Below are 17,570 nucleotides of genomic sequence, written 5' to 3' on the forward strand. Positions count from 1 at the left end.
TTTTGTTCATGCTTTTTGTGTTCTTTCTTGTGAGTTTCCTCATAGTTTTAATGTTTCCATGTTCTTCTTGGATTTTTATTTTCTTGGTATGTTGTGAAGTGTTAATTTTCTTTGAGGTTGCCTTATAGTCCATTAACTTTTCTCTCTATTTATTGTAGTGTATTTTATCCTGTAATCTACCTGACCTTCTCACCATCTGGGTCTCTGTTCCTATGTGTTTATCTTCTTTTACATTGTAATTGTTTTGATCATAGATTGACCTTCCAGATTCTCTGAGTTTGTTCTTATAGTTTTATTCTGTTCTCGACTCTTCCTTCTTTCGATTTAATTCTGGGAGGTGCTGCTACTTATGTCAATCTCTGATTGTTGTCTGTTCTTGTTGGCTCTCAGTCTATAGAACTCTCTTTAGTATGTTTTGTAGCACAGGATTGGCTTTGGCAAAATCCCTTACCTTCTGCTTATCCTGGAATGTTTTGATTACACCATCATATTTGATTGATACTGTTGCTGGATAAAGGATTCTTATTTTGGCAACTTTTTTTCTTTCAGGGTTTTATATATGTCTCCCCATTGCCTTCTTACTTGCATGGTTACTGCTGAGAGATCCGAGCTTAATCTAACTTGCTTGCCTTTGTATGTAACACTTCTGTTTTCCCTAGATGCTTTCAGGCATGTCTCATCTTTGATTTTGGAAAGCTTGATTATGATATGTCTCGATGATTTTCTTTTGGGGTCTATCCTTCCTGGGGCTCGTGGAGCTTGTTGAATGTTTATCTTTTCACTTTTCAGGATGCTAGAGAAAATTTCTTCCAGAAGCTCTTCAACTATTTCCTCTGTGGACTTGGGTGATTCTTCTTGTGCTGGAATGCCAATAATTCTTAAGTTATTCCTCTTCATGTTGTCCAACATGAATCTTGAAAAATCTGAAAAAAACCTTCATTTTTGTTTATCCTTTTTTTCTGTTTGCTCTTCTATCTTAGTGGTGTTGACAGATTTGTCTTCCAGCTCACTGGTTCTGCCTCCCATCTCTTCTATTCTACTCCTTTGCCTTTCAAAGTATTGTCTATTTCTTATATTCTATTATTGATTGTTTAGACCTCTTTCTGTAGGTTTTGAATTATTTCCAGTGCTGTATCTATCTTATTTGATTGTTCCTGCAGTGCTTTCCTGACTTCTTCCTTATTTTTCGCAACTCCATTGTAAAGAGTTTTGAAACATTTTATAATAATTTTTTTGAATTCCTTCTCAGGCACCTCCAAGGCCTGCCCTCCTTCCAGAATGTCGTTCAGGTCTACCTCTAGGTCATTTGTCTCAGACATTTTATCTTGTTTCTGGACATATGCTGATATGGTCATCTGCTTTTGCTTCTTGGACATGTTTAGTGTTTATCTGTGGTCTTAATACTTAATTGAGTATGTGTTTTGCTATTTTTAATGCTTTCTGATTGCTTCCAGTTAGATGTGATCAGGATGTGGGTTTCCCTTTTCACTCTTCTTATTGCTTAAACTCAGAATAACTTTCACAGGTGTCATGTGCCTCTCTGGTATATGGCAGTTGGTATTGGTTCTTCCCTGGTTTTTGGTGTTTTATAAAGTGTGATTGTAGCTTGACTATATATGGCAGCAGTTGCTGACTCTTCTTGGGTAATATAGGGATAGAAAGAGTCCCCCAAAGGTAGAAAGGGGAGCATAAAACAGTAAAACAGTACCAGCAAAAAAACACACAAACAAACCCAAAAAAGAACAACAACAACAAAACAAAACTATACTGAATACTGCAGTCTATAATCACAGAAAAGGGAGAGGAGGTAGGGAAAGAAAAAAAAAAAAATCTGTAGCCTAAGATGAGTATGACTTTAATGTCCTTTCTTCAGCTTCTTGCCTTCAAAGCTGTGTGAGAGATTTCAAGATGCCACTGTTGGTTGTTATGTTATACCTCAGGCTTTAATTTAATTTTTGGCCTGTTTTATTTTTAAACTCTCTTTTCCTCTCTAAAGCCCTGTCCTGGCATTTACCATATTTTGGGAAAAAACGTTCAGGGCCTGCTTGGGCTGAGTATCTGTGAGCATGTGTGGCAGAAGAACCCATGAGTGTTGAGGGTGGGGGGTGTCCACATACTCAGGCACACCCTCTAGTCACCACAATGGAGGTGCACAAACAGTGGGTGGGCCAATGAGCAGATACCAAAATAAATAAATAAATAAAATCAGAACAAAGCAAACCTGACAAAGTGTATTGTCCACCTTTGCTCCAAGGTTCCTGTGGCATTTTTCCATGGTGTTTCTGCTCCCCTGGTTGGTCTTGCCATTTGGTCTCACCTAAGATGTCAGCTCAGGGCCTCCGAGCCCGGCAGATTCAAAAGTACACGATTTCTTACTGCAGCTTCAAGTTCCACTAGCTATAAGCCTTCAAACTTTTAAAATATTCCTAGCTATGTGGTTCCATGTTTTGGAGCTCTGCCTTGGATCTGCTTCGCCTGGTATTCTGTGGTACCTATGACGGCGAACTTCATTGCACCTCCACCCTAGCCGCCATCAAGCCCTGTCTTGCTATAATATTTATCTAGGAAAAACGCCATAAAAATTTCTGGCTTCCTTTAAAAAAATCAAAAGCCTTAGCAACACAAGTCCACATGGCAACACTGGCTTACAGTGGAATAGAAGCTATCCCGCTTAGATTGGATGGGGGCTCTCCCGTTAGTCCCAGCTCATCAATCCCTGGTATTACTACTAGCTCAAGTCCACTTCATTCCTTTTTGCTGCCTGCCTGCCTGCCTGCCTGCCTTGTCCTGGTGGCATCAAGTTGTAATTATATGTATAATGAGAAGAGAGTACTGCTGAGAGCCCAAAACTTCAGACTCCAGACCTGGCTCATAAGACTTGTGCATGTGTTGGCATGTACACATACAAACAGACCTCAGAGATACAGTGGATTTGGTTCCAGACCACCACAATAAAGTGAATATCACAATAAAGCAAGTCACACAAATTCTATGGTTTCCTACTGCAAATAAAATGTAAAGTTACACTTTATAAGAAATCAATAGTATAGTCTATTAAACATGCAATGGTGGTAGTTGTGTGCTTTGGTGTCAGTTCCAACTCATAGCGACCCTGTATAGGGTTTCGGAGGCTGAACATTTTTACAGGAGCGGAAAACCTCATCTTTCTCCTGTGGAACAGCTAGTAGTTTCGAACTGCTGACCTTGAGATTAGCAGCCTGGCTTGTAGCCACTATGCTACCAAAGCTCCTGTAAATTTGAAATGTTGTGAGAATTACTCAAATGTGACACAGAGATTAAAAAAAAACAAAAAACCCTAACATGCTGTTAGGTTAAATGGCACCAACAGATTTGCTCAGCACAGGTTTGCCACAAAACAGAACAAAATGCAATAAAACAAGGTATGCCTGATCTCAGTTTTCTTCTCTATAAAAGGAAGGGCAGATGCAAAATGACTCCTGTTGTTGTTAGGTGCCATCAAGTATAGCGACCCTATGCACAACAGAACAAAACATTGCCTGGTCCTGGGCCAACCTCACAATTGTTGCCATGCTTGAGCCCATTGATGTTGCCACTTTGCCAATTCATCTTGCTGGGGGTCTTCCTCTTTTTCTCTGACCCTCCACTATACCAAACATGATATCCTTCTCCAGCAACTGGTCTCTCCTAACAATATGTCCTACATATGAGAGATGAAGCTTGGCCATCCTGGCCTCCAAGGAGCACTCTGGCTGCACTTCTTCCAACACAGATCTTAATAGCTCTATAATTAGAATTCATCTACAGTTATGGCCATGAGCATGAGGGAGACACAAAGTAAGCTATTTAGCACTTTATTCCCTGGATTCTATATCTTCAAATGTTAATTTACACTGAGGGCTAATGAGTTACTTAGTAAATCTAGGACAGTCTGAAAAGAAGTAGAAGTCTCTGGCACAGTACCTTGGTCCATTTATGTGGACTGACTAATCTCATCATAATTAAAAGCCAGAAAACTGTTTCAGATAGATATAATCACTTACTGCCTTCCTTGACCATGTTCCTTCCTATTATGGAAGTTTCTTGGATTCCTCTGCGGGATGGTTACCTAACCTATGACTAAATGAAGAGTTCCAGAGCACAGAGCCCCAGGCTCTGGGTGTTTTCAGAAAATACGGGAACACTTTATGTTGAATGTAAAGACCAATATAAGGAAAGGGTGGGCTTTGGAATTTGAAAACAAAAAAAGAGATCCTGCCTGGGCTAGTCCACGAATATATGTCAGTCTTACAGATCAGAGTGCTTTAGCCATGAGTGTGGAAAATCCAAGGCTATAAATCACTGCTGAGAGACATGTTCCAGAACTGAGACATCCTCAGTAAGTTTAGCCCCTGTTTAGCACTAAAAAAGCTATGCATTCCGTAGATTCGTTTCCCTGTAAGTCCATTATTTGACCTTCTCCTAAAGACCCTGCAAAGCTGAAAAGGAAAAAAAGGTAATTGTCAATACTGACTTACAGTTAGAGAAGTCTTCATCCCAGAAAGCTAAATAGCATACACTGATCAAAGTGCTAAGATTCACTTCAACAAATATTTATTGTGCTCTTACTGTGTGTCAGGCACTGGAGACAAGACAAAGACTTTATCATGCATGATGTCCTTCTCCAGGGACCGATCCCTCCTGATAAAATTGTCCAGAGAAAAAGAGATGAAGTCTCACCACCCTTGCTTCAAAGGAACATTCTGGATATACTTCTTCCAACACAGAGTTGTTTATTCTGCTGACAGCAGATGGTACTTTCAATATTCTTCTCAAACACCACAATTCAAATGTGTCAATTCTTCTAAGGTCTTCCTTAACTCATTGTCCAACTTTCACAAGCATGTAAGCAATTACAATTACCATGGCTTAAGTCAGGCACAACATGTCCTCAAACTGTTATCTTTGGTCTTGAACACTTTAAAGAGGTCTTGTGCAGTAGATTTGCCTAATGCAATCTGTTGATTTCTTGACTGTTGCTTCCATGAGTGTTAATGGGGGAGCCAAGCAAAATGAAGTCTTTGACAACTTCAACATTTTCTCCTTTTATCATGATGCAATTTATTGGCCCAATTGTTAGGATTTTTGTTTTCTTTACATTTAGGTGTAATCCATAATGAAGGCTTTGATCTTCATCAGTAATTATTTTAAGTTCGTTTCACATCCAGTAAGCATCTACATATTGAAGGTTAATGAGTCTTCCTCCAATCCTGATGCCACATTCTCCTTCAAATAATTCAGAATCTTGAAGTATTTGCTCAGCATATAGAATAAATAACTATGGTGATAGGATACATCCATAATGCACTCCTTTCCTGAGTTTAAACAATGTTCATTTGTTCTGTTTGAATAACTGTCTCTTGGTCTATCTACAGGTTCCTCATAAGCATAATTAAGCATTCTGGAATTCCCATTTTTCACAAAGTTATCCATAGTTTGTTATGATCCACAACCAAATGCCTTTGCATAGTCAATAAAGCACAAGTAAATACCTGGTATTCTCTACTTTTAGCCAAGATCCATCTGATATCAGCAGTAATATTCCTAATTCCATGTCCTCTTCTGAACCCAGCTTGAATTTCTGGTAGCTCCCGCTGATGTACTGTTATAACCATTTTTTAATCATCTTTAGCAAAAATTTACAAGTGATATTAATGATACTGTTCTGAGATTTCCTCATTCAACTGAGTCACCCTTCTTTGGCGTGGGCACAAATATGAATCACTGTCAATAAACTGGCCAGGTAGCTCTCTTCCAAATTTCTTGGCATAGACAAGTGAATGCCTCCAGTGCTACATTAGTTTGTTGAAGCATTTCAACTTGTATTCCATCCATTCTTGGAACCTTATTTTTCACCAATGTCTTCAGTGCAGCTTGTACGTCTTCCATTAATACCACCAGCTCATTTGATCAAATGCAGACTGAAGAAGTTGGTAGAATTTTTCAATTTCATCATCACTGACTTTAGTTGTTGATGTGTACATTTGAATAATAGTGGTATTAACTGTATTGTTGGTAGGTGTATGAATGTTATCTGTCACAGACAGCATTATACTTCAGGATAAATCTTGAAAGCCTTTTTCCAAAGTGAATGTTCCTATTACATACAGCATGGTACTTTAAAATAAATCTTGAAATGCTCTTTTTGACAATGAATGTGACACCATTTCTTTTCAATTTGTCATTTCCAGAATAGTAAACCATATGATTGTCCAATTCAAAATGGTCAATACCAGTCCATTTAAGCTTACTAATGCCTAGGATAAAGATCTTTGTGTGTTCCATTTCTTTTTTGATGAGTTCCAATGTTCCTAGATTCATACTTCACACATATCATGTTCTGATTATTAATGGATGTTTACAGATGTTTCTTCCCATTTTGATTCATGCCACATAAGCAAATGAAGGTCCTGAAAGCTGTGTTCCATTCACAGCATTAAGTTCAACACTATTCTAAGAAGGCAGCTCATCCCCAGTCATATTTTGTGTCTTCCAATTTGAGGAGCTCATCTTCAGGCACTATATATCAGACAGTGTTCTAATGTTCTATTGTTATTCATAAAATTTTCTGTGACTAGCCATTCAGAAGTGATCTGTCTGCCCTTCTTCCTAGTCTGTCATAATCTAGAAGCTATGCTGAAACCTGCCACCATGGGTGACCCTACTGGTATTTACAATACTGGTGGCATAGCTTCCAGGATCACAGCAACACATTAGGCATCACAGTATGACAAACTACAGACAAGTGGTGGTCCTATGTTATATACCATTGATAATCTACATAGGGAATATAAATAGGCTTTAGCTCTTCAACTAACCCAAAGTTAGATCCAATTGCCTTGTATTCTCCTTTCTTTTAAATGTTTTATTGTTACATGGGAGCATTCTCCTTTATTAAAGGAAAATCAAAAAGCAGTTTATTTATTTATTTAGTCAGAGAGGAGATAGTACCCATAAGCTCTTTCCAGGAATCTCTGTGTGGCATAAGTTTGCAACTACTAAATGAAAACGTTGGCATTTCAAATCAAAAGCCACAAATAATATATTGGTCAAATTTGAATAGGGAAAATCAAAACCTATTTCAATGCTTTTATCAATATATAACCTGAGGGCAAAAATAACTACATCTTGTTGATTCATATATTCATCACAAAATACCATGTGTGTCTGCCTGTGGCAATACCTGTGCCAAATGTATCTTGGTAAACTGGATAGTTAAAGTCTATCCTAGTTGTTCTCAACCAGAGGAGATTTTGCTACCAAGGTGATATTTGGCTGCTGGCATTTAGTGGGTAGGGCCAGGGATGCTGTTAAACATCCTACAATGCACAAAACAGGTCTACAACAAAGACTTTATGGCCAAAATGTCAGGAGTGCCAAGGTTAAGAAATCATGGTGTGTTCTACATTTGGGTCCTAGTAGGAGTTCTGGTGTGGTGGCGCAGGATAATGTGCTAGACTGCAAGATCAGTTTGAACCACAAGGTTGTTAGTTCAAACTCACCTGCTGCTCCTTGGAAACCCTATACAGGGTTACTATGAGTCAGAACCGACTCAATAGCACTTAACAACAACAACAAAGCGTAGTGGGTTATGCGTTGGGCTGCTAATCAAAAGGTCAGCAGTTTGAATCTACCAGTCACTCCACGGCAGAAAGATGAGGCTTTCTGCTCTCATAAAGATGAGTAACCTTGAAAAACCAACACAGGGTCGTTATGAGTCAGAACTGACTTGACAGCACACAACCATCACCACCACGCTTTCATTCCCTCTGGGACTTGTAAGGACTCTGTGCAGATAGATTCTGTCTGAAGAAAACACAACATTTTCATTCACCTCTTTTACCTTTCCCTATCACCTTTACCTTTTACCTTTCCCTAGTTTCCTGGCAAAAAAAAAAGAGTCTACTAAAGCATTACTTTTTTTTTTTTTTTTAACAGAGTCAAGTCTATTCCAAACCAGTTCTTGTGGTATTCAGCAGGTCCTATGATTCTATCTTGTTTTCTAGAACTCCATCAGATTTATATTCCAATGTAAAAGTGCTTTCCTTTGTTGGTGTGGTAGCAAAAAGCATTTCCATCATCCCCAGGGTTTCTAGCAACTCTCTTTGGTAATCAATCTCTTTTTCTACAAGTCCCTGCAGTAACAAAAACTTTTTATCCACTACAGGTGACTGGCCAATCACAGGCAGATATATATCAATAATTATTTCAGCAACATTTATCAAAACAGGAGCAAATCTTGGCTGAGATAGATTCCTTATCAAAAAATTAAGATAAAGCATTACTTTTTGTACTTGTTCTTTATTGCTCAATGAAAGAATAGTATGCATAGAGACAGACTACTCTGTAGTGGTTACGAGTTGGGCTGCTAACCTTAAGTTCAGCAGTTCAAAACTACCAGCCATTCCACGGGAGATGAGGCTTTCTGCTCTTGTAAAGCTTTATAGCTTTGGAAACCCTGTACAGGGTCGCTATGAGTTGAAATCAACTTGATGGCACTTACAACAACAAACAAACACGGCACCATAGTAGCAGGAAAAAAATAAGGTACTGTGGGCTCCTCAAGGAGACATCACTTACATAACTGAGGCCACCTAGTGGTCTCCAGTATGGATCTCAGCTAAACTGGCCCTAGGACTCCCAATTTGAGCACAAATTCTTTAATTTGGATATATATATATATATATATATATATACAAAAAGAGAAACGCCTAGTCTAGAAAACTTCAAATCCATTGTCTCAGTTTATTTGGCATTCAACTCAATTCAACATTCATTTATTGTGCTCCCGTTATATGAGGTTTCAAAAAGCTCATTAAGAAATGGAATTAAAGATATTGTAATTTTTCCACAAACTTTTTAAAGACCCTCATATACCAGTCCTTAAGCAATTGTATTGAGAAGCCTCTAGCAATTAGTCTAGGGGCGGAAATCCTAGCTTTTACCTACAAAAAGCAGAATCTTAGAAGGTTACCAAAGAACTTTCATTTATGCCCCCCATCCACAGACAGTGCTAAAGGTACAGCATGTGAGAACTGTATGTCAAAATTTGAAAGGGAAACATAGTTGAGAGGACTAAAGATGAGAGCACTAACCATTAACAATTTAGATATGAAACAGCAATAAGATTTGTTTTGCTTGAGAGGAAGAAACTACTTGTTTGACAAATCTTTCTTTATATGAATATTTGTTTTTTTTTTTTACCTTCAGATTATTCAGATCGATACAACTGGTTGACTCACAAACACCCACTTCAGAACTGCTAAGACCAAAATAGACAAATACAAGAATACCAAGACTGTTCTAAAACTGCCGCCTTTAAGTCAACATTAGTATTTGGATTTCTGGTGCTATGGATTGAATTATATACCCTAAAAATATGTGCTGTAAATCCTAGCCTCTATGTCTGTGATTATAATCCCATTTGGCAATGTGCTGTCTTTGTTATTAGTGCAGGATTAGTGCAGGGAGGGTGTATCTTGAGTCAATCTCTTTTGAGATCCAAAAGAGATTAAACAGAGCAGAGATGGGCAAAGAGAGAAGCCAAACCACATGAAGATGGCTCAGGAGCAGAAAGCTCAAAGAGACAGGATCTTCCTCTAGAACAGAAAGAGAAGCCATCCCCTAGGGTTGTTGTTGTGTGCCATGGAGTTGGTTCCGACTCATAGCAACCCTGTACAGGATTTCCGAGGCTGTGAATCTCTACAGGAGCAAAAAGCCTCATCTTTCTCCTGTGGAACAGGTGGTAGTTTTGAACTGCTGACCTTGAGATTCGCAGCCTACTTCGTAACCACTATGTTACCAGAGCTCCTTTTCCCCTAGGGTGTACATTCTGAATTCAGACTCGTAGCCTCCTAAACTGTGAGAAAATAAATTTCTGTTTGTTAAAGCCACCCACTTGTGGGATTTCTGTTATAGCAGTGCAAGAGAACTAAGACACTCAGATTAATACATAGAGACTACGAACAGGCTGGAAACTCACAGCTTGGGATCTCCATTCTCATCTATGATGCTGGCAGTAAAAAAGAAAAGAGTCAGCATCTGGCGCCCTCTTAAACAAAGCTGCTCAGCCATTTCATCCAAGTAAAAGACATCCTAAGAGACCAATCAGGATACATGCATCTTGGATGGAGTATTTCATTCATCATTGCACTTGATTGGTACAAAAAGATGTCTTCACACTGGAAGGCTAATTTACTATGACTCTCTTCTTTCTTTTGAAATGGAGAATCTTAAAATCTGTTCACAAACTTGGCAGAGCAAAGTTGCTCAAATAATATTGTGGCCTATTTTGTTTTTGGTGTGTGTCTCCTTTGTATCCAATGAAAGTTCTCGTGAAGAAACACACTTACCAAGCCAGAACATCCCCAGACCCTCACTTTTTCCCTTAGTTGTTTCTACCTGACATGATCCCAAAGATCAGTGCAAAAGAAAGCATGAGCGTAAGGCTGCAGTACACAGAAGGCACTTACCTGGTCACGATCTCCTGCAAAACAGCAGCTCTTCATAGTGCAAGAGTTGAAGTAACCCTGATTGTCAAACTGGAACACAGGCAGGCGGGAGTGGATGTCATAGAGTACAGGAGGCAAGCGGCGCCTCAGGGCCAGGAGCTGGGTCCCATTGCTGTTGAATCGCACACTCATGGCGCTCTGGAGGGAGAAGTTGCCACCATAGCGAAGGAGAGAACTGAAAGGCAGAAAGCACAAGGGTCAGGGGATAAAGTAACCATACTGTGTTCATTCTACACAACCTGTCTTGAGGACCTTCTGTTAGGTGTGTACATCTGAGCTTCAGCATAATGGTGTTTCTGGGCTATGGGCTAACAGGTAATAATGATAACCTGCAATAAGGAACGGCTCCTTGATGACAGTAAGGCACATTCCTTAATCTGTCACAGTTCCCTCTCTGCCATCTCAAAAAGGCAAGCTGACAAGACATTTACAGAAAAGGGTAACAAAATCATCTTGAAAGAAGAGATGTATTCCAATAATGAGTTATTTTATTTCCCCAAATTAAATACAACAAAGAGTTGCTTGTCAAAATTCTGGGAAGTGAGTTGTGTTCAGATAACTGTCTAATCATGACTGCCATTAAACGGACATATATATCCTTTAAATTAGAGATGCATGCACCATCAGAAAAGTCAATAATACTTTATTCTGAATACTTCTTTTCAATAGTAATAATTTCAATTACTTAACAATAAAGAAGTATTTATTTTTTATTTGTTAAACAATTCAAAGGGTTATTTATATTCCATATGGCATAGCTAGAGATAAAGTATTTAAAAACAAAACTCAGGTGCCTTCAAATCAATTTTGACACATAAAGTTGAAAATTTAAATGCAGAGCAACAATTGGAAAGCATAATGACTTGCTTCTCTATAATTTTCAACAAGTCTACATTTAGCTTTGAAATAGATTTTGATTACTACATAGAATTCCATTAATCTAGTTTCACTAAGGAGTAGTATATTCTGGTTCACCTAATGTTCTTCTGTAGTTTGTTCATAATAACACAAAAACAAAACCACACAGTTATAAACCATTTCTTTTGGTGACTCAGAAGATAATTGCAATTTGCAATGAACCAGAATGGTCATGAACATTAACAGTTCTACAGTACTAACTTAAAAGAAAGGACTCCTGGTGCAGCACTGAGGATCAGCACTGGGCTGCGAACCACAAAGTCAACAGTTTAAACTCACCAGCAGCTCCTCGGAAACCCTATACAGGGTCGCTATGAGACTGGACTGACTCGACAGCACATAACAACAACAACAACCTAAAAAATGAAAATTCTCACAACTGAACCAATAAATAACATCATGATAAACAGAAAAAGATTGAAGTTGTCAAACACTTCATTTTGCTTGAATATACAATCAGTGCTTATGGAAGCAGCAGCCAAGAAATCACATAATGTATTGCATTAGGTAGATCTGCTGTAAAAGATCTCTTTAAAGTATTAAAGAGTAAAGATGTCACTTTGAGGACTAAGGTGTGCCTGACTCAAGCAAAAAAATTGGTATTTTCAATTGCCAAATATGTATGTGAAAGTTGGACAATGAATAAGGAAGACAGTAGATAAATGGATACACTTTAAATATGATGTTGGCAAGGAATATTTAAAGTACAAAGAACAAACAAATCTATCTTGGATGAAATACAGCCAGACATGTTGTAAGGAGGGACTAGTGCCTGGAGAAGGACATCATGCTTGTTAAAGTGGAGGGTCAGTGAAAAAGAGGAAGACTCTCAACAACATGGACTGACACAGTGGCTACAATAATGGGCTCAAACATGCAACAATTGTGAGGATGGTGTAGGACCAGGTAGTGTTTTGTTCTGTGGTGCACAGGGTCCCTACGAGTGAGAACAACTCAAGGACACCGAACAAGAACAACAACAACAAAAAAGTGTGTGTGCCTGTTGTAGTAGTCAGTATTGTTGGCTATTGGAACACTATTTTATTATGGAGGAATGACTTCTCACTGTTTATGTCATAGCCAACTTTTCTTTTGTGCTTCAGGTTCAATTCTTGGAACACTGATTTACTTGTATGACGGGGAACTTTAAGTATATGAGAGGGCTTCAGAAGTTCATGGAAAATGGAATTAAAAGATTATGGAATTTTTCTAGGAACTTTTTGAAGTCCCCTTGTTTGTGTTAAGGATACAGAAATGAGAGCCAAGTCAGAATTACCTGCTCACTCTACCCCACATGAACACTATTGTCATGGAAAGGAAATAGCTTTAGAAGTTAGGAGTTTTGGAAAAAGAAGTTTATAAATTCTAAGGGATTATAGCTAGGAAGATCCTAAAAATGCCTAAACTAGAGCCTACCTGACTTATTTGAAATATTTTAAAGAAAGAAGTTTTAACAGCATTGTACCAAGTGAAAACTATATGCCACAAGTAAAGACTGAATATTGAATGAAGATAATACATATCCCTTTTGAGGGGCAAGAAAGGTGGTAGGGAAAATTAAAAGAACAGGGAAAAAAGATATCCTATGGGAAGAGGAAAGTCCCTGGACGGCACAAATGGTTAAACATTGGATTACTAAATGAAAGGCTGGTAGCTGAAAGCTACCCAGAGAAGCTTTGGAAGTATGGGCTGGTGATCTACTTCCAAACCATATGGAGATTTATACTTTTGCATACGTGGTTTCATCATGAACCAAAATCAACTTGACAGCAACTAACATCAACTATATGGGAAAAGGAGCTCCTGAAATCACAGTGCAAAGGCAGCTGCCAACCTGGCCTGGTCATAAAAACAGCCTCTGCCAACACCAGCCATTACTGGTCCTGGATCACCCAAAGTCATCTCACCGGAGGCAGGAATACTCTGGCACTGCAGCAAAACAGCCTTTAATCCTCTTCTGAGACTAAGAAACACTGTCCCTAGACCTCTAGACATCAAGGAGATGCCTGGGGCTCCTGCAGGCCTCAAATAATAATCCCCACAGAGAAATGTTCTCATAATGGTCCTAAACACAGGCCTCACTCACTCACATACAGAGAATGAATGACGGGGCTGTTAGAGCCCAGGCATTTCCTTTATAGGGTACCCTAGCTGCCACAGGCATGTGGTGTTATCTAAACACAGAGCTCAAAAACAATGAGAGGCTTTCAGTCCAAGATCAGCATGGAGTGTGCAAATAAACTAGCATCTGTAGGGCTGAAGAGGAGTGGGGGTGGAAACAAGACTCAACAAAAAGAAACTTGGCCAGCCCCACCAGTCATAGCAGCAGGAGTTTTCATCAGCTCAGGCATCTCTGACAGGAAAGTTGGGCCTCTGGCATAGGTCCTTTCCAACAGCTAACAGGAATTTCCTCTGCCGATTCTGCTCAGGTCTATAGAGGAGTTTGCCAAGGAAAGGCACCAAGGCCCATCCTGTCCCCACCCAAGCTCCTTGACTCACTATTTGCAACCTGACCATGCTATCTGTTTCTCCTGAGTAGGAAGCTCCTATCTCTCACACAAATGTAGGGTGCATTTGAACTTTGCTCTTAGAACATTTAGAAATGTTATCCAAAGAGAAGATACCTAAACTGAATAGTGCATGTCGGGGCTCGAAGTTCAGTTTCTTCCAGAAAAAAGGAATGATCCCTAAAATCTAGAAAGGGAGCAATGTCAACTGAAATTTTTCTGTGGGGATTCTGTAGCAGGCTATTCCCAGCAAGAATGGTAAAAATATCTAGTTTTCAAAGGAAGGAGAGCTTAAAAGCAGTTTACCTCCCAGTTAAGATATAATGACAATATTAAAGATTCTGTAGTTCATATTTTTAACTGAAGTGCTCTTGAGAAATCATTGGTGGTGGTGGTGTGCCATGGAAATCATTAGGGATTTTAAAAAGTAGAGAGAGATGCTCAAAAGTTACCATCAGACAGTCTAACTAAATCAGGCAAATGGACTTATCATCTTCCTGCCAACCTCCCTCTTCTTGTATATTGCCCTCCCTATCACTTGAGTTGACATGTGTCTACCCTTTAGCTAGTGACTTACTCTTCCTTCCCTCCTACCCCCGGTAACCATAAAAGAATGTTTCTTTTACCATGAAATATGAAAATCTTATCTTGAGTTTTTACAATAGCAGCTTTATACAATATTGTGATTTATTTCACTCAACTATGATACCCTCTAGGTCCGTCATGTTATTATTCAACATTGCACAGTGGTAGTGGTGGTGGTTATGTGTTCTGATTCATAGCAACCCTGTATAAGGTTTCTGAGGCTGTAAATCTTCATGGGAACAGAAAGTTTCATCTTTCTCCTGAGGAGCAGCTGGTATATTCAAACTGTTGACCTTTGCAGTTTACAGTTCAACTCACAACCCACTATGTTATCGGGGCTCAATGTTGCATAGTATTCCATTATGTCTATGCACCAAAGCTTATTTATCCATTCTTCCATTAATGGGCAATTAGGTTATCTCCACCTTTTTGTTATTTTGAATAGTTCTACCATGAACATTGGTGTGCATGTATCTACTGTTGTCCTGGCTCTTATTTCTTGTGGATATATACAAAGGAGAGGGATTGCTGAGTCATGCATTCTATCTCCAACATTTTGAGGAAGTGCCACACCATTTTCCACAGACACTGAACCATTTTAGAGTCCCACCAATAATGTAGGAGGGTCCCAGTCTCTCCACACTCTCAACAGCATTTGTTGTTTTCCTTTTAACTTTACTATTAATGTTAGTGAGAGATGATACATCTCATTGTTGTTTTGATTTGCATCTCTCTAATGGAGTCCTAAGAGTAGTGATTATGAGTCGGGCTGCTAACCTCAAGGTCAGATAGTTCAAAGCTACCAGTGGTTCTGTGGAAGAAAGATGAGGCTTTCTGCTCTCGTAAAGAATTACAGCCTTGGGAACCGTATACAAGGTCGCTATGAGTTGGAACCAACTCCATGGAACACCACCACCACCACCAGTGGAGTCCTGGTGTGGCACTGTAGGATAAGTGCTCAACCATAAGGTCAGTTTGAACCTTGAGGTAGATGATTCAAATTCACCAGCTGCTCCTTGAAGGTCCTATACAGGGTCACTATGAGTTGGAACTGACTGCTCTGAACAACAACAACAAATGGCTAATGGAGTCCTGGAGTGGTGCCAAAGGACAAGCACTCGACCTCAAGGTTGGTTTGAGCCACGACTTAACTTAACTTAATAACAATAGCACTCGACCTCAAGGTTGGTTTGAGCCATGACTTAACTTAACTTAATAACAATAGCAACAAGAGAAAGACAACTCAATTTGAAAAAGGACACCAGGACACGAACAGGCATGTTACCGTGGAAGACATTCAGGCAGTCACCAAATTAAAGAAATGGTCACAATCATTAGCCATTGTTGTTAAGTGCTGTTAAGTCAGTTCCAACTCATAGCAATCCTATAAAGGGTTTCCCAGTAGTGGCTGTTGGATTTGAACCATCGATTTTGAGGTTCAAATCAACCTTGAGGTCCATTACATTATCCTGCAGCACCACACTAGATGTTATAGTTTTCTATAAATTTTAGAGATTAGTTCCTTGTCTGATTTGTCGTTGCAAAAAATACTTCTCCGTCTGTGGGCTCCCTTTTTACTCTTTTGGTGCATCAGTTATGATGCACATAACTGTCTAATTTTGGGGAGGCCCCAGTCATCTATTTTGTCTTCTTCTGTTTGTGTGTTTTTAGTAATGCTTGACAGGGTATTTATGCCCTAAGTTTGCCCCTATTTTTTCATTGATGATATTTATAGTTCTAGGGTTTACAATTAGCTCTTTCTTTAATCCATGTTGTGCTTGTTTTTGTATATGGTGTGAGAAATGAATCTTACTTTTTTTCTTCTGTAAATGGATTTCCAGTTTTGCCAGTATCATTTGTTGAAAAGACTATCTCTTCTCCCATTTAATGTGTCTGGTACTTTCTCAAAAATCAGTTGACAGTATATAGATGGGTTTACTTCTGAGTTCTCAATTCTATTTCACTGATTTATGTTCCTTTCATTGTAAAAGCTCTGGTAGCGTAGTGGTTACGAATCGGGCTGTGAACCATAAGGTCAGCGGTTCGAAACTACCAGCTGCTCCGCGGGAGAAAGATAAGGCTTTCTACTCCCGTAAAGATTTATACCCTCGGAAACCCTGTTACAGGGTCGCTATGGGTCGGAACCGACTCGATGGCACTTAACAACAACAACAACATTGTAAAAGTAACCGGCTGTTTTGACCACTGTGGCTGTGTAGTAAATTTTGAGATAAAAAAGTGAGAGGCCTCCAACTTTGTGGTTCTTCAAACAGTGTTTTGCTTATCGGAGGTTTCTTTGTTCTCCATATAAAGACAGTGATCAATTTCACATCTCTATAAAGAATGATGTTGGAATCTGTATTGGTATTGCATTACATCTATAGATTGCTTTTGGTCCTATCCATGAGTAAGGTATAGTCTTCAATTTTTCTAAGTCTCTTTTGGTTTCTTGTAGTAGTGTTTTGCAGTTTTCTTTGTTCAGGTCTTTTGTTTCTCTAGTTAGATTTATTCCTAAGTATTTCATCATTTGGACTCTGGGTGTGGTGCTGTAAGATCAGCACTGGACTGTGAACCACAAGTTGGCAGTTCAAACCTACTAGCTGCTTCTCAGAAACCCTACACAGGCTCTCTATGAGTCAGAACTGTCTCGACAGCACTTAACAACAACAACAAATTACATCTTTTGGGTGGATACTGTAAATGGTATTGCTTTACTAATTTCCTTTTCAGAGCTGCATTTATTATTGTTGTTGTTGTTAAGGTGCCATCGAGTGAGTACCGACTCATAACAACCTTATGCAGAGCAGAATGAAACACTGCCTGATTCTGGACCAACCTCACTATCATTGTCACTCTTGAGACACTTTGCCAATCCATCTCACTGGGGGTCATCCTCTTTTTCTCTGACTTTCCATCGTACCAAACATGATATCCTTCTCCAAACACTGGTCCCTCCTGTGTACAATATATACAAAGTATGAGAGACAAAGTTTGGCCATCCTCGCCTCCAAGGAGCACTCTGGCTGCACTT

At 39.2% G+C, this 17,570-nt stretch overlaps 1 protein-coding gene across 2 annotated transcripts in view; it reads right to left on the reverse strand.

Moving 5' to 3' along the window:
* Positions 1-17,570, reverse strand: part of DCAF5 (DDB1 and CUL4 associated factor 5) — a 177,629-nt gene that overhangs the window by 62,056 nt on the left and 98,003 nt on the right. For both annotated transcript variants that reach the window (XM_006865577.1, XM_006865578.1), the window contains exon 6: positions 10,491-10,704. In XM_006865577.1, coding sequence (XP_006865639.1) covers positions 10,491-10,704 — 214 coding nt within the window. The remainder of the gene's footprint in view (positions 1-10,490; positions 10,705-17,570) is intronic.

This window comes from Chrysochloris asiatica, unplaced genomic scaffold, assembly GCF_000296735.1.
Source record: "Chrysochloris asiatica unplaced genomic scaffold, ChrAsi1.0 scaffold00079, whole genome shotgun sequence".
NCBI classification, from domain to species: Eukaryota; Metazoa; Chordata; class Mammalia; order Afrosoricida; family Chrysochloridae; genus Chrysochloris; species Chrysochloris asiatica.